Raw genomic sequence first — 23836 nt, forward strand, 5'->3', positions numbered from 1 at the left:
AATAGTAAAATTCCCTTTTGTCTGGAGATTCACAACTCAATTTTCGATGATTAATCAAATGGCCTTTTCTCTGCTTCACTAGACATCCTTCACACCCAATGACAGCATATATTCCATTATTGATATCTTCTGTGATGTTCCTCTTATTACTATAGTTTTGCAGAACTTCATACAAACAACTGTTCTCAAGATGACTACTTCTATTTGGATAGTATGTATCCAACATGTTTGTCTTCAAAATATCTGTACTGTCTGGTTCTTTCTCCGCCAAATACTCAATTTCTTGTACAGATTTCAAAACTCGGTTTCGTGTTGCAGCAAGACCTAGACTCGCCCAAATGATTGTTCGAGATTTGGCATAGAGACTTGCTGATGATAACCGATCAGAACATTCATATGCTCCAATTTCTCGATGCGAAAACATCTTCAGACTGAAACTGTATAATTTTTTACTTATACTCTTTTCATGTGAAATGTCCTCCCACATTTCCTTCAGTTCTGTCTTTTCTTTCTTTGTGAAGTAAGACGTCACATATCGACCCACAGCAATAGAGTTGTCAGCAATGAACTGAATATCCATGTTAGCATTCCACATGGACAAAATCACTGAGTTGTAGTCGTTGATGTACTTGGACTCTCCGTTTCTTTTTAAATTGTATGTATTTTTTGGTGATTTCCTCGTCGCAGTATGTCGCAGAGAAGACATCAAATTATTTACTCTTCCTTTAGAAATCACTGGTCGTGGAAACCCAAAACGACATTTTGTGTAGAACTTGTCCTTGTTTCTGAATTTTCGACGACAGTACTTTCCACAACGATGGGATTGAAAGCGTAAAACTTGTTGCCTTAAACTGTTTTCTTTGGTAGTTTTCGGAACAGCACATGTTGAATACTCTTCAATGAAGCTCATCACTGTCTCATCCGAATCTGTTCCAAATTTGGGTGCATCTTTAATCCACAACAACATATGTATGTGAGGAGCACCTCTCGCTTGATACTCCTTTCTCCAAAAGAAATCCAAAACCTCTCCAAGGGGAGGATTTTTTTTGTTGGTAATAAAAGACATCATAGCTTCAAATCTATGATTGAAATATCTGCATACATTCACTGGATCCAAAGAACACAGTTCTCCAGGTGTTTTGAATTCTATATTTTGTATGTTTGCGTTTGCCTCTTGTAGAAATTGAAGTAAGTCGTCCCATGCATACTCAGCACAGCTAAGAGTGAAGAACCATGTAGGAGTTCCTAAGTTTCTTAGCATACATTTCAATTCCCCATGACGACGGTACCAATACTCGTTTGTACCACGCTGACATGCCATGAGATTGATTAGATGAGATTCCAAAATATTGTCTTGCAGATTGACTTTCTCCATAAAGTCCCTCGCCGAAACATTTTGCAGATGTGGTCCACTTTTCAGTATGTGGTTCACTGCATAAGAAAGCCCAGACAAGTCACTTTCATACAGTAGATGAAACAAATACGGAATGCATTGACGAAACCTTGGATCTTCAGCATATAATCTTATAGTCCGGTATTCAGATGCAGGAATTTGAAGTGGTCGATCGTCATATCGTCCACCTTGACCTGTTGGAAATAACTGTGGAAAACAACGAGCTTCCAAACTTTCTTCCCATACACTAATGGGACTTCCTTTTGCTGCTTTCATTTGAAACAAGTCAATTGCATTCCCCATTACTTCTTTGGAATGCAAAGGATGAACAGTATAATGTTCATATATTTCTTCACTTCTAGACACATCAACTTTTTCAATTTGGCCGGCTGAACAATCACTGTCTTCTTCTGCAACTGTTTCCTCAACTCCAACACATACATGTTTGTAGTACTCATTGTTTTTGACCAAATACAACGTTGCCTTTTTGACTTTCCTAACATCCACTAAATCTTGCCAGATTTTCTTCCTCTTTGTCGGAACCCCATTAACTAGAATAACCAGAGGTTCCTCTTCCACTTTTTCTACACCAATTGTATCAATATTTTTCTTGAAATCTAGAGGCAAATAAACAACTCTTCCCTTTAATCCTCTCTGTAAATCTGAAGGAGGCAATTTCCCTATCTTAGGCTCCATGCAAACAATAGCCTGAAAAGGATGCACACATTGAATCAGAATAGACTCCTAGGTATTTAAATCCATCAATTCAGAAGGAATGTCTACCAACTCCAGATTATTATGAACAGCTCTAGCAGGCATTCTGTTTTCATTTAATTTATTATAACAATATTTACAAATACGTTGATCGGAACCCAAATCAAAACAATTTTCTACCAACAAATAAGTTGCAAAATCCTTCCACTCATTATTATTTACCTTTTCGTTTTTTACATATAAATCAACTAATCTAGTCTGATGCTTATGAGTTCGTCGACAACACACACAACTAAAATTTGGCCTTTCACTTGACTTCACCTTAAACTTGGAAATTTCCTGGTCAAGCTTTTCCGTACTTGAAATCTGTACATTGTCTTCCACATTACCTTCTATTACTGTGTCAATTTCTACACTGTCCTCTTTTTCACCAAAGTAACTTAACTCAATTTCTTCAGAAATGTTCTTCACATCTAATTCAGTTCCATGCAAAAGAGCACTGTTTAACTGTTTAAGCTTAAGTGCTGGACTTTTTGCATAATACAACATTCTCACTAATTTCCTCATTTTAGTATGATGCACTGCTAACATCCTAAAATGATGAAAAACACTCTGACATACTTTTCTAGAAAGACAAGCCAGTGAATACCCATGCAAACCTGTGTTTTCTCTCACTCTGCAAGGATCTAAGTCTTGCAACATCTTCATTTTCTGTTTTAGACTTTTCTTACTATATGTCCGTAAGAAATTACGAAGCAAATCGATTGAATCCTGTCGCACACTACAAATACTAAGATACTTCCAAGTGTACACAGGACCCTTAGTAAGTCTCCCTAAAACTTCATCAGCTAACACCTCCTCTGCATCTCTAGACACAAGTTTCTCTTTTTCAATCGGACAACCGTCTTTCACCTCATATGCTCGACCACTGGTGTCAACTGCATGCACCAAAACATTCTCCTGGAAGTAACTCTCCTCATTAAAAAATGGCTTACAACTTGAACTATGCATCCATTCTCCAGAAAAAGCTTTACAAAAATTAGTCCGATTTAATTATTCTTTTTTATCTACTGTTTGATTTGAAAACATCAATTGCCTTGTTAAGTATCCTAATTCTATTGATTACTAAAATAAATATTTTTTCTTAACTTCAAAAGCCTGATCAACAATCTTCTCTACACTTTTCTTTTTCTTGTAAAAAGCAGCTCTCTGTTTACCTTTCTTAATATTTTTTAACAAATTTAAAACTACCCTATTGCGAAACATTCGTCTACGAATGTCCCTAAATTGGTTTTGCCTTCTATTTCTATACATACTGTTCTCTCCTGCTCCAGTATTAACATTTTTGGGGGGCCTCTCCTTCTTTTTCAAATTTGCTCTCTCCTTCTGTGTATTCACATTTCCATTAACATTTTTTTTTATCTACATATGTTCCGAAAAAAAGACTTAGTTGTCTTACCAGGAGCTTTTTTGGTGTTTTTTGAAGTATTTGTTATAGGGGTGTGCTTTAATTCCGTTGCTGTTTTTGATTTTTTCCGCTTGGCATCTTTCCTTCTCCTCTGCCTTGAAGGCATATTTCCTTACTATTGAAATCTTGATTTCAATCTGTGGTAAACAAAATAAATAACACATTATAGACCACTATTACCAAACAACAAAGCAATGACAATAAGCAAACGATATAAACACTAGTTTACAACATATCTAAGTTTATACCACAGCAACTATGTAACTAGGAGTAAGACCGAGAAAAAGAGCTAGAGGGAGTAACACAAAGAGACAGAGAGAGTCAGACAAAGAAACAGGTAGAGGGAGTAACACATAGAGAAGGAGTAAGACAGAGAGAGTGTATAATATGTTGTAAGACAGAGAAAGGATGTAATAGTTGGAGGGAGTAAGTCAAAGAAAGGGAGAAAGGGAGTAGGTCAGAAAAAGGGTGTAACAGGGTGGAAGACAGGGAAAGGGTGTAAGAGGATGTAAGACAGAGAGAGGGTGTTAGAAGGGGAGAGGATGTAAAAGAAACTAAAACAGAGAGAGGCTGTAAAAGGGAGAGAGAGTAAGTTTGAGAGAGGGTGTAAGAGGAAGTAAATCAGAGAGAGGATGTAACAAGGAGTAAGTCAGACAGAGGGTGTAACAGGAAGAGAGGAAGAGAATAAAAAAGTCAGAAAGAGGGAGAGAGGGTGTAAAACAGACAAAAAGTGTGATAGGGAGTAAGTCTGGGAGAGAATGTTACAAAGAGAAAGGTTGTAAGACGGAGTAAATCAGTAAGAAGATGTAAGAGAAAGTATGACTTACAAATTGCTGTAAAAAGAGAGAGAGGGAATAAATTAGAGACAGGGTGTAAGAGAAAGTAAGTCAAAGAGAGTGTAAGAGTGTAAGAGTGTAACACAGAGTCAGGATGTAAAAAGGAATAAGTCAGAGAGAGGGTGTTAGAAGGGGACAGGTGGAAAAATAGAGTAAGTCAGGAAGAGAATATAATAGAGACTAATACATTGTTGATAATGCTTGGTAAAAAAATGTTGGTGCATAAAGGAATTGTATTTTCTAAATGAGTGAGGTTTCAGTAGTGTAATGAAATGCTTATACATATGACCTGTGCTCTGTTTTGTAAATGTTATTTAAAAAACAAAATTCGGGCACATGAATTGGTTTTACATTATTGACAAGGATTAGATAGTATCTGCATGATTAAAAAAATATATTAGTACATTTCACAATCATGTCACCTGTGTTTCCTCAGATTAGTAAACATATTGTGCAGAGAGGTGAGGCCTGTCCAGGGGTGCAGAGGAGGTAAGTCCTGTGACCAAGAGTGCTGTGGACAGGACTCACCTCCTCTGACCCCTAGACAAGCCTCACCTCCTCCGTGCCCCCTGGACAGGCCTCAATCTATTGGGTATACTAGATGGTAACAGGATGCAGATGAGGTGAGACCTGACCAGAGGTACAGATGAGGTCAGGCCTGTCCTAGGGAGCCGAGGTGTTGAGGCCTGTGTCTAAGAGGGCAGTGGAATGGACTTCATGAAGCCTCTCCCCCACTGCACTCTTAGACACAGGCCTCACCTCATTTGCACCCCTGGACAGGCCTCTCTCCCACTACACTCTTGAACACAGGCCTCATCTCCTCTGCACCCGTGGACAAGCCTCACCTCATCTGCAACCCTGAACAGGCCTCACCTCATCTGCACCTCTGGACAGGCCTCACCTCATCTGCACCCTGTTACCATCTATTATACCCAATAGATTGAGGCCTGTCCAGGGGGCACGGAGGAGGTGAGGCTTGTCCAAGTGTCAGAGGAGGTGAGTCCTCTCCACTGCACTCTTGGATACAGGCCTCACCTCCTCTGCACCCCTGGACATGCCTCATCTCATCTGCACAATCTACTTCCTAATCTGAGGAAACACAGGTGACATGATTGTGAAAGGTTCAAATATATCTATTTAATCATGCAGACACTATTTATTCCTTCTCAAAAATGTAAAAGCTATTCATTTGCCCCAAAATCATTTTTCCAATAACATTTAAGCAACAGAGCGCTCGTCCTATGTACAAGCATTCAATTTCACTACTGAAACCTTACTATTTCACAAAATACAATTCCTCAATCTTGCAAATGTTGATACCAAGCATTATCAAAAAACATGACACAAACCAACAAGAAAGCTCAATCTGCTTCCTAATTTGAGGTAACACAGGTGACATCATTGTGAAAGGTTCAAAAATATTTATTTAATCATGCAGACACTATTTATTCCTTCTCAAAAATGTAAAAGCCATTCATTTGCCCCAAAATCGTTTTTTAAATAACATTTAAGAAACAGTGCGCAGGTCCTATGTACAAGCATTCCATGTCACTACTGAAACTTCACAATTTTACAAAATACATTTCCTCTATGCAGCAAAAACTCTTTACCAAGCATTATCAAAAAACATGACACAAAGCAACATTAAAAAACCACATTTTGCTTCCAAATCTTCTCCATAGAGTATACAAGTCTCTATCTATATTAAATGAATCATTACACACCTTTACAAATGCTTTGGGAGATTGAGAACAGTGTCAGACACACACACCAATATTTCTTTAGCAGAGCAAAAGGTGTGCACTCCAGGCACTGCAACCATGAATGGCACAGAAAACCTCTAATTCTACACACATATCCCTCATGTTAACTAATTAAAACTTTTCCCTCTCTATTTTCAAACCAACACCCTTCACCCCCTCAGCCCTTTCTACCTGTTACCATAGCAACTCCCTCCTCACTGAGCTCTCAGGTTTAAAAGTTTATTCTACAATGTTACAAATGAACTCAGCAAGGATGTTTGACCTCTCAATACACCAGCTTATCCGGTGCAATGTTTCTTTAAATGACTTTTTCTTAACCATTCAAATTACTTCTTTCACAGAACAGAACCATGCACCCTAACTTTCAGTTTTCAACTATCTGAATCCACCAATCATTGCTTGTGATTCAAGAGCACTGAAACTCCACAGTTTTTTTTTTTTTACAAACTCCTACTGTTCCAACTGCCATTTCATTCCCACACTTCATCTGACTGCACCAGAACCTCCTCTCACCATGTATTCTGTCTGGATTATTGGACATAGCTACATCCACTGGGCTCAAAGGTATGCAGCTATCAGAAATTTTCACAACCTTGATTTACCAAATGTGGACATCAAGTGGATTGGCCAAAGAGGATTGAGATGTCATCAATTGATACCATTGGTGAAAACCTTTTACCATCTGCCCCACCCTGACCTCATAATTTTGCACTGTGGTGGAAATGACCTAGGCACTTTGACTGGGGTAGTTCTGGAAATGCTTTTAAAGGACACCTTTGGGCAATTGATGACACTTTTTCCACAAACTGCCTTGGTATATTCCAATATATGCCAACAACAGAAATGGAAGTGGTCCAACCAATTTTGTCCACAATTTGAGAAAGCACGGAAACATGTGAATAAATCGGTTTCTGCTTACGTGAGAGACTATGGAATGGGTTCAATATACAACAATAATTTGCGTTACAACATGCAAGATATCTACAGAGGAGATGCTGTGCACTTCTCAGATGAGGGAAATAGAATATTCCTCCTAAATTTAAGACTGTGCATTGGAACCTACTTGTAGGTACCTAAATCAGCCACAGAACCTAAAAGCTCTTTTCAGGGCTACCCTACCTCTGATCTCTCAAAATGATTACTTTACTCTAACTTTTTTCACTGTTTTTCACCAAAGTACGCTCCCCGGTCGCTTTCCGGTGCGCTCCCCGGTACGCTTCCCGGTGCGCGTACCGGGCGGTCACCCCGCGAAAATTTCCAATTTTTTTTTGTGTGGCCTGTATGGGCCTCCTAAGCCCCCCTCAGAAAACCTAGGGGGTCAGGGAGTGTCTACCGTGCCCCCTTTTACCCATTCCCAACGTTGTTTATCCTCCATCTTGTGTCTCAATTCTTCCGAAACACAAGATGGAGGACTCCCGTAGCGCTGCCGGTGCGCGTACCGGGGCGCGCACCGGTAAGCGCTCCCCAAAAATTTTGAAAGTTAATTTACATAAAAACCACTGGAGAGACTTTCACCAAATATAGAATAGGCCCTACTACATACCAGTCCCTACCATTTTCCCAAATTTGGTGGAATTCCATTGAGCCATTTGGGCTGTAGCCCTGTCTAAATATCCTGAGGTAAATTACATGACAAAAACACATATAAAGTGTTAGAATTTAAAAACAATTAAAATGTTACTTTAATTTTCTACTTTTATTTCCTGACATTTGATTGGTTATGTACATGAATATAAATGAAAAATGAGAGGGAAACGGGGCCATTTTGTCTACAACTACCTGAGGTACATCTTTAAAGGATATTCTCATAAAACTTCAACAGCTTTCTGTAAGGTAAGTTGTTAATTTGTAAGGGGCACTTTAAGTTAATTTGTAAAAACGTTTTCTGATAGTTGTTTACTGTCCCTCAGTTATAGTTATAGATTGAGATAGGCTTCTCTGTTATAGTTATGGATTGAGTTAGGCTTCTCTGCTATAATTATGAATTTACTTAGGCTTCATCACATGCACTTTTTATATTTCTACTTCCTGCCTGATACCATACACTGTCCAAAGATAACTTCACTGTTAAAAACTCAGAAGTACCTGTCTGAACTTAAACCCAACAGTGCCCTAACTCTACTGATATAGTTATTTTTTATGCAATTTACAGCAAGAAAATGGAAGGAAAACAAGACTCAATTAATATTTCTTTCGAAATTGTGGTTGAGAAAAATCCTGAGGAAGCTATTGATGACTTGGAATTTATGGATCAGTCTCTTGACAAAGAATTAATTGACTGTGTTGAAAGCATAGAATCATGGAATCAAAATGAGGAGATTCCAGATGATCTAATGTTGGAAGTTCTATTAAATTTTGAAAAATCAGAACAATAAATGTATATTTAATAATTAAAAATTGTTCGAGACATTATTCATTTTTATATGTAATTCATGAAATAGTACCAAAATGATTATATTATAAAATGAGACTTATAGTATACTGTGCAACTTTTTTGTGCTTTCCTGACAGACTATGGTATGGATTCCATATACCACAATAACTTCTGTAACAACATGCAGATTATCTACAGAGGAGACGGTGTACATTGAATTTAAGACTCTGCATTGGTACCTACATGTTGGTACTTAAATCACCCACACAACACAACAACTCTATTCAGAGCTACCCTACCTCTAAGCACTTTAAATTATTATTTTACTGTTTCACTGGTTTTCCCCATGGTACACTCCCCGGTACGCTCCCCCCGCGAAATTCGAAAAAATAAATAAATTGCCCCGCGAAGCCCTTTTATAGCCCCACATCAAACCTATGGGGTCGGGGGGGGGGTCTACCCTGCCCCCTTTTGGTCATTTCCCCCTTTGTTTTTGCCACCTCTTGTGTCTCGATCCTACCGAGACACAAGATGGCGGCCGCTCCGGACTGTTTGGAATGCTGACAGACACCCGAGAGCCAATCAGCTTTCCGCTCGCGAACTCGCGTAGCGCGCTGGTACGCGCCCCGGTGCGCGTACCGGGGCGCGCTTATAGATATCTATATTTTTTTAACCTAAATTACTCAAAATCCACTGGAGCACATATCTTGAGACATAGCAAAGGCACATCGGGCTACCAGTCCCTACAATTTTGCCAAGTTTGGTGGGCTAAAAGTGAGTCCAACCGCCCTATGGAAATTAACATGGGGAAAACACGTTTTGGGACCCCCCTTTTATCTCGCCCCCACTTGACGAATCCCCCCAAACTTTCAGGGAAGGAGCAGAGCGGAGCGGGCCATCTTCTTTGAGAAATTTGCGACGATTTGTCCACCGGCGCCAAAGTTATTCCCAATAGAATGTTGCGGATTTCCTATGGAAACTAGGTCCTAACTAGAACTACCTAGGATATATATATATATATATATATATATATATATATATATATATATATATATAGATCTTCGTACTGTATTTCTGCCATTTCTGTATTCTGCAAATATCAGGTATTTATACTAACCAATTTACAAGTCTTCCCCTCCTTCTGGAAAAGGATACCCAGAGAAATACCTTCCCTCTCATTCTCCAGGACAAGGCTACATTCTCAACAGTCTCATCCAATGAAAACTTTCTCCGCAAAACAAATGTAACAAATTCTCGAACATACTGGGAAAAGATAATTATAAAATACATCACCTCTTCCACGCATGCTAGCAATGGTAAAATAAAATGATTCTCCCTCTCAGTGCTTCATGGATACAACACTGTGGCACAAATGCCACTCATTTGACGAACAAACGAAGAGTTCTACACTAGTAATTCCAAATCCGAGGTTGCAGACTTTAATAAACAGGAGAGGTCATGCAAACCCTTCAACACAACTCCCACATACACCCAGTTAATATGAAAACTGCGTTTTATAGACTGTAACTGATAGATACCCACAGGGAGTTCATTGTCCTGATGGCTGTTGAATCATAGCAGGGATAGAAGACCTGCAGTGCAGTGGAAATGCACCGCATACTGGATGTGCTATACGCACACGTTGTGAAGGTTCCTGGTGGTCGATGGGATGAACTTTTACATCTCATGACCAAGAGCCTAGCCACCATGAGCCCTGTTAGCGTGTCACACACATGCTAATGCTTGGGCTTAGAGTCACCATTCCAATTAGTGACCGAGAAGCTTGCTGGACTCTAACATTCCAAGCATGATGCGAGGGATGTGCCACCTCAAACCCCTTCCTCCTGTAGGTATGCCCGACTAAAGTATAGTAGCTATTTGTGCCATCCCAGTATTTCAATTTTTGTCCTCTAAAATGAGCTTCTCTTGAATAGTGTAGGTTTGCCACATGCTGCAAAAACACTAGGTATGCTTAGAAGTAAGGCACCTGTAATCGGGTAGATATGAAGGGCCTGATTTAGAATTGGGTTGTATTGTGAAACCATTTGATTTCTGGAAGAAGTATAACATTTGGGGGTATAATTCTCTGACCTAATTTCCTTCACCATGGACATACTATGGTGGAAAACACTTCAATGGTGGTTTCCTTTTTTCATATCAGTTACTGCTTGCATTTGCATATTTTATTTCAACCATTTTGTGATCGTGTGATGCTCCACTGTTTGTGCATCCTTTATAGAATTGTGATTCTTGTGGACCACAGACAAAGTGACCTGCGGCCATTCTTTTTTACTTTTGACATCAGTTGGTGAAATGTACTATTTAGCGAGGCATCTCATTGGATAATGAGGTCAATAGATGTATCTGAGACACTTTGGATCATTGTAGTATATTACGCCTACATAAATATATGCTGAATGTCTTTCCCAACATTGCTTTCAGTACACTTGGACAGGATTGTCTATTGCTTAAACCATGTAGGCTGTTTTTTTCACAGGCATAATAAGCCAATTATATGATGTTGATCCAATGTTTTTCACGTGGGGTTCATATGATTATTTTGTATTGCACTGGTATGTGACAAAACAACTACTTAGTAGTGCCAAAGTGGCAGTTGATAGCAGTTCATGTGTAAACCAAGCTGAGTTTATGGAAATCAAAACCTCAGAGATCCATGGCTACACATGTCTGTTCAAGATGGGGTTCCAAGCATCCCAGTATCTTTGAGCAGGAGCAGGAAGGGGCAAAGCATTGGTATTGTGGTGTGATGGAAAAAGCCTCTTTGAAGAATCTTACGGTTGTATCTTTATTTTTATATTTCCAGATTTGGTTGTTTTCTCAGTTTGGGAACACAGCGCTCCATAAATGAGCTTCCACTCTGATCATTCTCTCTTCATGAGACTTGCAGTAGAATCCAGTCTGTGTAATCAACTAAGTTGTACTTGACCTCTTGTTACAAAAAAACTGTGCAAAACACAGTCGAAGGAAATAGTTCAACCAGATAAACTTAACAGTACTGAACAGACTGCTCTTTTAGCAAATTCTATAAGCAGTCATGCACTTTATGCTTATTGAGTTGCGAAAGTACATTCATATGATCAATTAAATTTTATGGTTTACCAGCCTTTTAAAAAATAATAATACAGGTGTGTAGCAGAGCATTACAAATATTTATCATCCTCTGTCTCATGTACATTATCAACCGCAAAATCATATCTTCTTTACCATTGGTTCTTATCCAAGCATCAGAGTTGTTTGGATGACAGGTCTATTGACAGTTGCCTCGTACACTAGAATGTCTACTCCCCATATCTTACATCAATTACCTCATTGTAACATTTCAAATCCCTCTATTCTGCCCACTTACCCCAGACTTTGCCCCACTTCCCAGGGCATCCTCAGTTTTGATAGACCACTTTCTCAGCTGCACAGCACCAATCAAGGTCCTTCTCCCATTCCATGACTTTAGGGGGTTGTGCCCCCCCTCCCTACAAGCCCTAGCTTTATTCCCTTTTGCTATTATTGCTGCTATCATTAGCCACAATTTAATATACGTCGGCCATGCGGTCTCACTTGTAATGCATACTGCGTGCCATCAGGCATCTAGTGGGACCAGCTGCCCCAATAGAGCAGTCATCCCCAGTGTGACCTTAATCCAGCATCTTTGCAGCAGTGTACAGCTCCAAAACACATAAAAAAAGGTGTCCACGTCCCCGCATCCCTTCATCCATTTATTCGAGTCACACCTACCCATTCAGTAAAGTCTTGTTCAAGTTATGTTGGATCTGTGTAAGATTCGGAGTTGTACGAGGTGGAACTGTGCTCTTATGGACACTTCTCTGGGGCAGTGTATGGCTTTTGCCCAGTCATCATACTCCAGGACTTCCCCTTCCCATGCCTCTCGCGGGGTCCCCAGTGGGTCCAGGGTGTTATTCATGGTCTCTTTATATATGTGGGAAGTAGCCTTTTCCACTATTGGTTCTAATAGCACTCTGTCTTCCAATGGTATATAGTCAAGTACTAGTGTAATGTGTTTTTAAGGCATATTTTAAATGTATGTAACGGTGTCTGGCATTTGATAGTCCATCTGCATGTTCTGAAAGTCCACCACCGCTTGCACCTTCAAGACATCCCCTAGGAACTCAATACCCAGTAGTGCCCACATACGGAAGCCCCATAGTTTGCTCACCTCTCAGGAGGTCGCTGTTCCATAGGGGAGTACTTTCCGTTGATTTACCTTCCCAGCCAAGGAATTTAGTCGCCTTCCTCCGCATTCATATGGTCGTTTATGCATGTTTCAGTAATCCGTTCACTATTTTCCTACAAAACAGTGCTACCAGGTATCCTCTCTGTCTCATCAGTTGGTGGTATTCTTAGTATGCTGACTTCTCTGTCCCCACAAAGCCCCAATATTTAGCGTGACCAGTTGTGCGGCCCAATAACATTTTAGGATATCCGGGACAGCCAAACCTCCCTCATACGCTCCCCGTTGTAATTTGTGGAATGAAATCCTGGAGTTCCTACAATCCCACAGTAGTTGCCTCACTTTCGAGTCTATCCTGCAAAAGAACTCTATGGGTATCCTATAAGGGTGTTATAAAGGATGTGGAATTGGCGCGGTAGCACCATCATTTTAAAGATGGCTGCACTTGACATTAGCGAGAGTGTAAAACGTCCATCTGTAATCTATGTAGTTGGCGGAACAAATTGCCGTCTAAAAATTCAGTCTCAGCTCGAGAGATCACAATGCCAAGATATTTAAATTTATCCCTAATTCATGGAGCATTCCCACTAGTTGGTATGGTCGAGGTATTCCTGGCCGAAATAAATACAGGAGATTTATCCCAGTTTATTTGGTAACCGGAGTAACTGCCAAACAGCTGCAACATGCGGAGTATATAGTTGATCGTAGATTGGGGCTTTGTGGTTTTTAAAATATTTTTAAACTGTGTAATTTTATGCAACGGTTTTTAATTAATATATAATAACATTTTAATTGGAATACTAGACCTGGTTTCAGCTAGGAGCATAGTTGATGAATAACAAAGTTCTTTAGGACTGGACTGATATCTGCCTCAGCTTTGCAGAATGTGCAGAGAAGTTTAAACTGTATTCTCTGTGACCTAGGAGGCACTGAAAAGCTTTCAGAGCCAGAGAAATATAGTCTGATCTTTTTTATATAGTTTGTCAGTTTGATAGCTTGGTTTTGCAGTCTCTGGAGTTTCAGAATGTGAGTGTTTATTGAGCTCCAGCATAAACAATGAAGCAGTTATCGAATCTCGATAAAACCAAGACTGTGGTCAGTACAATGCATTAGGATAGCTCAAGTAGTCGAAGAGTTATTCTAAGCAAAATAAGACTGAGGTTGATGTTTTTAACCATTAATGTGGTTGGTTGATGAACAGTAAGTCTTGTTTCATCCATACGCTGAGGTACTTTAAACCGTGGGATGGGATTTTAGGTGGGTCATTCAGAGCACAAGTTAAACTAGTCAACATTTTAGAAATCTCGTCCCTCATCTCCAGCATCACATTGTCATAAAGTACTGGCGGTTTTCACAGTGTAGATGTGACATGATAGGGTTATTAGGTAACACCTGGATTTTTAACTTCCTGGAGTATTTTGCCTAGTTTATGTTGGGACTTGGTTATTTGGGCCACATCTTTAGATTCTATGCATTTAGGGCCTCATATGAAATTTGCAAATCTCTCTTGAAATCTGGATTTTTCTCCTCCTTCATTCAGCCCACTCCTTTTATAGCGGGCAAGTTTAACAGAACCCATTGCTCTCAAGTTAGTTTCAACTTTTTACATTGAAGGTGGAGTATAATATCTAGTCTTCTGGTGATTTTAAGGTGAATAGATGCTATGATGGCCATGTGGTAAGAGCTGCATTTACAAGTTTTAAGTAGACCTTTACAGGGGTGCATGCAAGGTTTTTTTTTTATACTGAAAACATTGAAGTGACTATAAGAACTATTTGAATGGGATGTATTTTGTCATAAGAACTTTTTCCTACGAGGATGTTTGCCTTATAAACCTTAAGTGCAGTTGCAGTCATGGTGAATATCTAATATTGGGGGACAATAAAGTTTGGCTGGACCACTTTACTTTCGAGATCATGATATTTATAACTTGTGGTGTTCCACAGGGCTCTGCCCTTCCCCTCTTTTATTTAATGTCTATTTGCAACCCCTGATCTCGGCCCTTAACCAGCTTGACTGTCAAATCTATAACTATGCCGACGATACTCAAATAGTCATACAAATGGAGGACTGCTCGGATGCACACGCAAGAATGCAGAATATCCTAAGATACACTACTAATTGGATGTCTTTGAACTCTTTGAAAATCAATCCGGATAAGACAGAGGTGTTGCCAATTACAATCGCTGGCAACCCCTGGAACGATCGGTTCTGGCTACAAGATCTTGGAACACCTCCAGAACCCGCAGTAGTAGTAAAAAGCCTGGGCATCTCCCTGGATGGTAGCTTGTCGATGCAAAGGCAAGTCTCTGGGGTGGTGGGCACTTGTGTAGGTCTTCTTCGACAACTCAGGAAAATTCCCTCACTCTTGTCCTTTACCACCCTAAGACGAGCCGTCTCTGCCATGATCCTAGGGAGGATGGATTATGGTAATTCACAATATGCAGGGCTCCCTCAAAAACAGTTGAACCGCCTGCAGATTGTTATGAATGATGCGGCCAGGTTGATTTTTAAGAAACCTCGGAGATTGCATGCTTCTCCTCTATTGCGTGAACTCCACTGGCTACCGGTCAAACAAAGGGTTCTGTTCAAAGGGCTTTGCATCACGCATAAAGCCCTGTATGGAAAAGCGCCAAGTTACATCAAAGCCCGACTGGCCTCGTACAAACCTGGCAGACGGCTGCGCTCCTCAGATGCTTCCCTGCTAGTCCAACCGCGCTATAAATTATCCACCCTGGGCGGTTGCGTTTTTTCTAACATCTTCCCAGCTGTTTGGAATAACCTACCCACTGAATTGTGCAAAGAATCCAACTTGTTGCCATTTCGAAAAAAATTAAAAACAGTGCTTTTTCAGCAAGCATGGGGTGTGCTGTAAATTTTTTAATATCAGCTGTAGAACTTGGTTGCCATTTTACTTGGAAAAGCGCTTAGAGACCCCGGGGTGATTATGGGCTATATAAATTAAAAAATAAATAAATAAATGTATAGTTTTAAGAATATTTGAACTCTATTTCTGGATTGAAGAAGCTGGTTGTTCCCACAAAACGTGTTGGCTGTTAATATGTGATCTAATTGTTGTCTACAATTATGTCTATGTTGGACCTGACACCTTTGGATGGTAGTCCCCGCAAACGTTCCGTCTCCACCCTTCCTGTTTTGCTGAATTTGTTTTGTTAGCTGTAGGGCTCTGTGAACTTTACCAATGCTGACTAATGCTAAAGAGCGTGGGTGCACTCCTTAAAACATGGTACAGTTAGCCTACATCTAATAGGTACATTTAATTTACTTTTAAGTCCTTAGTAAATGGTAATCCACATACTCTAGGCCTGTGATTTAAATGTTACTAGTGGACATGCAGCATTCATTGTACCGCTCACCAAAGTACCCTTAAAACATTTCTCAGGCCCGCCCCTATGGCTTGTAGTGCAGTTCAAAACTAGCAATTCGAAATTCCAATATAAATCTTTGGCCAGGCCTAAACCTTCCTTTTTAATACATATTGGTCACTCCTAAGGTAGGCCCTGAAGGCTCACAGGGGGCAGCGGGCATTGTGTTTAAAATGTAGGACAAGTTGGATTTAAGTTTTACATATCCTGGTAGTGAAGTAGTTTTCCACTATTGCAAGGCATATCTCTCCCAAAGGGTAAACATGGGTTACCTTATTGGACTTAACAAGTGAAAATCAAAGTCTTAACTTACGCCTGGAAGCAGATGGGCACAATGCCTTGTGCAGGCTCCCCTTGTGGCAGTTCTCCTGTCCAGCTTGCCCGCAGTCCACTACCCTCTGCTCCCTGTCTACCTGCTGCCATCTGTTTGTGCCTTCTCTGCTCATTTCTTGCTCCATTTGTCTTTTCTGCTCGTTTTTCTTCCCTCTATTTTGCCTTTATCTGATTGTTTTTCTGCCCTCTGTTTTTCCCGTTTCTACTCTGTTTTGCCTTTTTTGCTCACTTTTCTGCCCTCTGTTTTGCCTTTTATGCTATTTTTTTCGGCCCTCTGTTTTGTTATTTCGGCTCGCCAGTTTTTCTGCCCTCTGTTTGTGCCTCCTCTGCTAGTTTCTTGCTCTGTTTTCCCTTTTTCTGCCCTCTGTTTTGTCTTTTCTGCTAATTTTTTAGACCTCCATTTCGCCTTTTTCTGTTAATTTCTTTCCTCTTCCTGCCATTTCCCTACTCTCGCCACCCAGTGCACTGCCCTCCCCCATGAGCTATTTAATGCAGGCCGCATAGTGACCCCATTAAGCAAGTCCTCATGCCAGCTGTCCCCTGCGACAATTCTCCTGTCCAGCTTGCCCGGGGTCCACTATCCTTTGCTCCTGTATACCTGCTGCCCTCTGTTTGTGCCTCCAATGCTCTTTTTCTAACCTCTGTTTTGTCTTTTCTTCCCTCAGTTTTGCCTTTTCCGCTCATTTTTGTGCCCTCTGGTTTGCCTTTCCTGCTTGGTTTTCTGCCCTTTGTTTTGTCTTTTTCAGCTTGTTCTTCCCTCTTCCCACCGTTTCCTCATGACCTAGCTTTTACACTGAGACCTCGTACACCAGCGCCCAGATACACCCAGGGGTGACAGTGCTGCACTCTATAAATGCTGATTGATTGACAGAAATATATTTGCACTCAAGTGAACTGCTATCTAAAACCCTCTTTAATAGTTAAGTGGTACTTGCGTCACAATTCTGAAAATGCCACTTTTAGAAAATGGCATTTTCTTGTCTTAACCATTTGTGCCTTCTGTGAGTATCCTCTGCCACATAAATGGGATTAGCTTAGCTGTCAGTGTTTGTGTATTCCTTCCAGACAGAGAGACAAAGGGGGACTAGAGTTGGCTGCCTCTAGCACACACAAAGAAACTTGCCATTAGTTTATAGTCGCCATAGACTACTTGGAGCCTTGACAGGAGAAGGGAAGAACTTTCCAGAACCAGAGGTGGGGGTTCTACAGGGCATCCCCTCACTTCAAAGACTGGCACAGGTATAAATATTGGATGTCCTGAATCACTTCTGAACCAGTGCAAAAGTCAGAAGAATAACTGCTCTGCTGCTGCTGAAATTATTACCCTGCTGCCTGTGGAAGGAAGCCTACCAGAGTGACTCAAAGGGATAAGCTGGCAGCCTCCTGTGTGAGCTACAGGAATACAAAAGGCTCCAGAGATTTGTCTTGCATCTGCCAAGCCCGAACTGGACCTGCCTGTGCCCAGCTGCTGGCTTCTGCTGGAGTGAGGCCTTATCCCCAAGATCTACCCCCATTCTCCTGGACCCTTGGCTGGCATCAGTGTGCTCCTCCTTTCCCAACTGAGTGTTCTCTTAGAACTGACCCTGCGCAACACAATGTGATGCAGAACCTTGCATCACAGCACCTTGCAGCTCCTGATCTGTGGCCCCATCGGAACTGAGACAATGCAGCACAACTCAATGCAGGACCTCACAGCTCTTGACAGGTGGCCTCATCAGAACCGAAGCAATGTAACTAGACACAGCATCTCACAGCTCCCAATCGGTGGCCCCATCAGAACCATCTCAACTCAACGCAAGACCTTGCATCTCAGTTCAAGTACAACCAGGGGCACTATCCAGTGGGCCCAACTAGATTCTGTACCTGGCTTAAACTTGAGACTTTGTCCCCATCCGGCATGGCCAGATAACCACAGTTGGCGCTTTGTGCTTGTTGATTCTACTTTTTCCTAAGATTTTGAAATTCCACATCTATAGTTCTACTGATTGGATTTTGGGTTGTTCTGATATCTTTTTTTATATAGAATCTGTTTTTCTAGATTGGTGTGAGATTTTTCTTCTGTTTTCACTTTATCGCTGTTTGTGTGCTGCATAAGTACTTTACACTTTGCCTCTAAGTTACGCCTTACTGCTGTTGTGCCAAGCTTCCACAGGGTTAAACAAGAATTAATTTAATGACTGATAGAAATGGGGGTCTCTAGTTGTCAATGGTATGCACCCTGTCTGATTAGGGAACCTTCCTTCTAGTCGGGGTAAGGGGATTAAACCCCAAGATAATCTCTGTTCACCCCCCTTGGTAGCTTGGCATGAACAGTCAGTCCGATCTCAGAGGAGATGTGTAAAGTATTTGTACATACCACACACAGTGAAAACACCACAAATGAACACAACACCAGTTTAGAAAAGTAAAGTATCTTTGTCTAAACCAAACAAGACCAAAACGAAATAAACCCAGCATACACAAGGTTATAGCAATTCTGTCCACAGAACTCTATGGATGCAGTGATTTTACACAATGTATCTTTAGATGCATCATATTTAACACATTGACAGCCACAGAGGAAGGACACATCAGAAAACACAGCGATGTGTGGGTTCTGAGTCCCTGGGGAGGTGATCATTCAATCAATCAAACAATTTATATAGCGCGCTACTCACCCGGAAGGGTCTCAAGGCGATGGGAGGGAGGGGTCCGTTACTGCTCGAAAAGCCAGGTCTTGAGTTGCTTCCTGAAGGAGAGATGGTCGTGGGTCAGCCGTAGGTGGATGGGGAGGGAGTTCCATGTCTTGGCCGCCAGGTAGGAGAAGAATCTTCCTCCGGCGGTGGCTCTGCGAATGCGTGGTACTGTGGCGAGGGCATGGCTGGTCGATCGCAGCTGGCGGGTGGGCGTGTAGAAAGTGAGGCACTTGTTGAGGTACTTGGGGCCCAGGTCGTGGAGAGCCTTGTGTGCGTGGGTGAGGAGTCTGAACGTGATCCTCTTGCTGCCGGGAAGCCAGTGCAGGTCTCTCAGGTGGATGGAGATGTGGTTGCGGCGGGGGATGTCCAGGATGAGTCGTGTGGAGGCGTTCTGTATGCACTGGAGTCTTTTCTGTAGTTTGGCAGTGGTTCCCGCATAGAGGGTGTTCCCGTAGTCTAGTCAGCTGGTGACAAGTGCCTGGGTGACCGTCTTCCTGGTTTCGGTGGGGATCCATCGGAAGATCTTACGGAGCATGCGCAAGGTGTTGAAGCAGGATGACGAGACGCCGTTGACTTGTCTGGTCATCGAGAGGGAGGTGTCCAGGATGAAGCCCAGGTTTCGTGCATAGTCCGTTGGCTTGGTGATGGGTCAGTTCTGCTGCACGCAGGAGTACTGCTGTCTAATCCGGACTGTAAGGGGAAGCAATGCATCAAAATCCCAGATGGTTCTGGTCTGCGGGTGATTTGTTAGAAAACGTGGCGCACAGGTGCAATGCGTGGAAGTCTGGATGTACTGAAGGTCAATGTGGCGGTGGCAAAACAGGTGCTGGATGATTTCTTCAGCCGCAATCCAACAATGCAGTGATTTCTTTCAGTCACATAGCAGGGCCTACGTCAGAGTCAGTACGATGGTCTTGGACTTCGGAGATATGGCATGCTGAACTCGGGTTGCGGTGGTTTCTTTGGCTGTGGGCAGGTGCTGCATCGATTTCTTAGGCCACATTGCGGAGGTGCATGGAAACGTTTCCTGCATGGCGGTGCAGCGTTGGGAAAACAGGCGTTGGAAGGGTGATGCAGCAATTTTGATGGTTTCAAGCAGCAAAACATCCTCTACGGGCCCAGAACTGGAATTGCACCACAAAGCAGGTCAAAACTCCCAGCAGTGGAATTCATTGATGCTGCATATCAAGTCTTAGATGGCCCTGAAACTTCTTAACAGGGGGCAAGCACACAGAAGCCATTGGAGAAACATCTCAAGCAGGATACACAGCAAAGTCTAGTCATTTTCCTCTCAAAAGCAGCAACTGAAGGCCAACCCAGCCAAGCAACACTCAGCAAAGGGGCAGTACTCCTCCTTATAAGATCTTCTCATTTGCAGAGTCTCCTCTTGATCTAGAAGTGTTCTAAAAGTCTGGGGTTTTAGGTCCAATACTTATACCACTTTTGGCCTTTGAAGAGGGCATACTTCAAAGAAAAGTCTTTGTAGTTTACAAGTTCCTGCCTTGCCCTGCCTTGGCTCGAGACACACTCCAGGGGTATGGAGACAGAATTGTGAGAGGACAGGCCCAGGCCTATTTAGGTGTCAGTGACAAGTTCTCCCACAACTCTAGCTCAGGAAGACCCATCAGTCTTGTAATGGTCCGTCAGGCTATGCAGGGCACATCTCAGCACCCTTTGTGTGACTGTCTAGAGTGAATGCACAAACCCACCCCTGTCGGTTTAAACCACAAGTTGATTCCAGAGGCAGGCAGAGGCACAGGATGGTTAAGCAAGAAAAGGCCCACTTTCTAAAAGTGGCATTTTCAAACTCACAATTTAAAACCAATTTGACTAAAAGATGTATTTTTAAATTCTGAACTCTGGGAGCCCAAATTTCCCAATTGAAAGTTGCACTTGTAAAATGTTACATGGCTGCTCCAATGATAATCGACAGGCCTTGCAGTAGTCAAAAAACGAAATGGGCTGTATTTCACTATCAGGACGTGTACAACACACCAGTATGTGTTGTACCTTTCACATACACTGCACCCTGCCCATACAAAAAAGGAAAGGTTAGGGCCTGGAAAGTGGGTGCACTTGCCAGGCCGACATGGCAGTTTAAAACTGCAATCACAGACACTGCAGTGGTAGGCATCAGACGTGTTTTCAGGGCTACTCTTGATAGTGGCACAACCAGTGTTGCAGGCCCACTAGTAGAATTTGATTTACAGGCCCTGGGCACACACTGCACACTTTATTAGGGTCTTACCAGTAAATCAAATATGCCAATCATGTATAAGCCAATCACCTGTTTAGTTTACATAGACCACATATGCACTTTAGCATGGATTTGCAGTAGTAAAGTGCCTGAGTCCTACAGCCAACAAAAAGAGGGTAAAAAATAGGAGACAAAGGGCAAAAGTCTGGAGATAAACCTGCAAAAAAAGTGCCATGACCAACAGTGACCTTTGTGGTTCACCCTGATGAGGATTGTGTCTGTTGCTCGATAAGGGTTTTCACCCCCTGAACCATTAACCACAATTTCTCACAGTTGATATACCACTTAGAAGAAAAATGTAGTGCTTTAATTGACTGTTGAACAATATGCATATCCAGAAGTTCAAACTAAGAAGTCTGGATGATATGGAACCGGATGCATTCAGTTTAAAGTTTTAAACACCTGGAGTCTTGTTAAATGGACTTTCATGTAATGTTTTTATGTGCAATGACATTTACTATTAATATATTGTGGCATGGACTTTTGTGTGTTACCACAGTAGGCAAGGGGTTTGTCACACTTCTGACTAATTGTGGGATAGAGAATTTGCAGTGGGGTTATCCTAGTTCTACCCACTTCAATGGGGTAATATTTAGCTAACATTCAATTTTGTTTATTTTTTTTTTAAGATTGTGTTGTCCGTGGTGGCGGATACAGAGTGGGGCTGATGAGGAGGGATGGGGAAACAATCTCAGCGTGCAGTCTGTTGCACGTGGTCTCTCCTCCGTCCTCCTCCTGGCTTCTGTGTGGACAGGAAGCCGGAAACTCCCAGGCTCCCCTAAGCCCATCACAATGCTGCAATGCAGCCCTGTGAATGGTCTTAGCGCTGTGGATTGGTGCTCAGGTGGGCACAGGAAGCCTGTGCATGTTCCCCACCAGGATGTGGATTGCTGCCTGGTGGGGAACATGCAAAGTGCGCATGCCTGTTTGGCCGGGCCAAGCATGCCGGACAAACAGTCATGCACTCTTTAGAGTGCAGCAACTACTCCTTCTCCCCGATGTCACCGGAGCTCAGCCCTGGCCCCCCTAACCTGGATGATACTAAAAGTAAAATGATAACTTCTGTTATTATAATTTTATTTTTCCTTTTACACTGCTCTGAGAGCTGTGGGGTGATGCCGCCACTTTGTTTTGTAGATGCCTTGTGGAAATGTTTAGGTGCAATACTGTAGACCTGAATGTGTAATTTTTTCATGATGGCAAGTGAGTGATAGAGGTTATAGCCTGATTGGTTCATTCTGAAAAGCTATCAAATGCCATAGGTTGGGTCTGTTTGTTATGGAAAGTCATGGCAAAGGTAGTAAGCCTCACGTTTTTATGTGAAGACCATAATGTTAAAGCAGATTGGTCTTTACAGGTCGTGGCCATGTTGGAACTTTAAAACAATTATGAACTGTAAAAATACCATTGCAAGGTGGCCGGCCACCTGCTGCTGTATTTTAATGTTATATTTTGTTGCATGCATCTGCATGCAGCGGTTGGAGGGGGTTGTTGGTGGGGCCACTGTAGCTGTCTTCGAAGCAACACTACTTTCATTGCTGCGCATGCGCGATATGTCATCAGCTGTTCCCACAGTTCCTTGGAAACCCGAAAGAGCCAGTGCCTAAAGAGGGCATGGTTAAATAAACCAATAGGTGAACGGGCTCACCAAAAGCCACGAAACCGTCATACATTTGCATGTTGTTTGCTGACAGTAGATTTTTTCGGACAGTTACACCGGTCTGTAGTTGCACACATTCTATTGGTTTTATAAATTACATCTATCCTTTGATTAATAACGATCCTATAGATCCACGCTGCTTTCAAGACTTCTCTCCAGTGGTTTCCTATTCTATACATAATATCACATACACATACTAAACGAAATTTGATTTTGTTTTTTAAGGACTTTCTTGAAATCCAAGAACAAGAAATGGGAAAAAGAAGAAAAACTCTTCCGAGAAAGATTCCAGGTGCATATATTTTTTAAATGTCTGCTATGTTGACCTGCCTTTGCTGCTATACTGAAGATGCGCTCCACATTTGCTGTTGTCTTCCCTTGGAATCCTAATACAGTGATGTTTATTGTTTTCACATTATCATTATTTTTACATTGTTATGCTTTTCTTCCCATTGATGTTATTTTTTTATTAGTGTTATTATTTCGCATGTGATGGCAATATTTTTACAAACCTTAAGGTGGCAATTCATCTAAGAGCTCTGTAATAAGAGCGACTATCAGTATACCATAATGTTATGCAGACAGTGTTTTTTTAACAGTTGTGCTACTATGGGCACTATCTCTTAGATCTTCTAAATAGTCGTATCAAACTTCGCTTGGGTCGAGAGGGGTCCTCAAGAATGAATGCGGCAATGTGCACTAATGATAAGATTCACAGCCGCATTTCAAAATACAATCAATAAGTAAGTAATTCAAATAGAATTCGAGGCTGA

General features: G+C 41.7%; 1 protein-coding gene across 5 annotated transcripts in view; it reads left to right on the forward strand.

Annotated features, from left to right (window-relative positions):
• FYB2 (FYN binding protein 2) overlaps positions 1–23836 on the forward strand; it is a 571085-nt gene that overhangs the window by 500453 nt on the left and 46796 nt on the right. For all 5 annotated transcript variants that reach the window (XR_013603713.1, XR_013603717.1, XR_013603715.1 and 2 more), the window contains one exon: positions 23289–23355. Coding sequence is in view for 2 of the 5 variants with exons in the window: in XM_078670088.1 (XP_078526214.1) it covers positions 23289–23355 (67 nt within the window). In the remaining 3 variants the exon portion in view is untranslated. The remainder of the gene's footprint in view (positions 1–23288; positions 23356–23836) is intronic.

Source organism: Lissotriton helveticus, chromosome 1_2, assembly GCF_964261635.1.
Source record: "Lissotriton helveticus chromosome 1_2, aLisHel1.1, whole genome shotgun sequence".
Classification (NCBI taxonomy): Eukaryota; Metazoa; Chordata; class Amphibia; order Caudata; family Salamandridae; genus Lissotriton; species Lissotriton helveticus.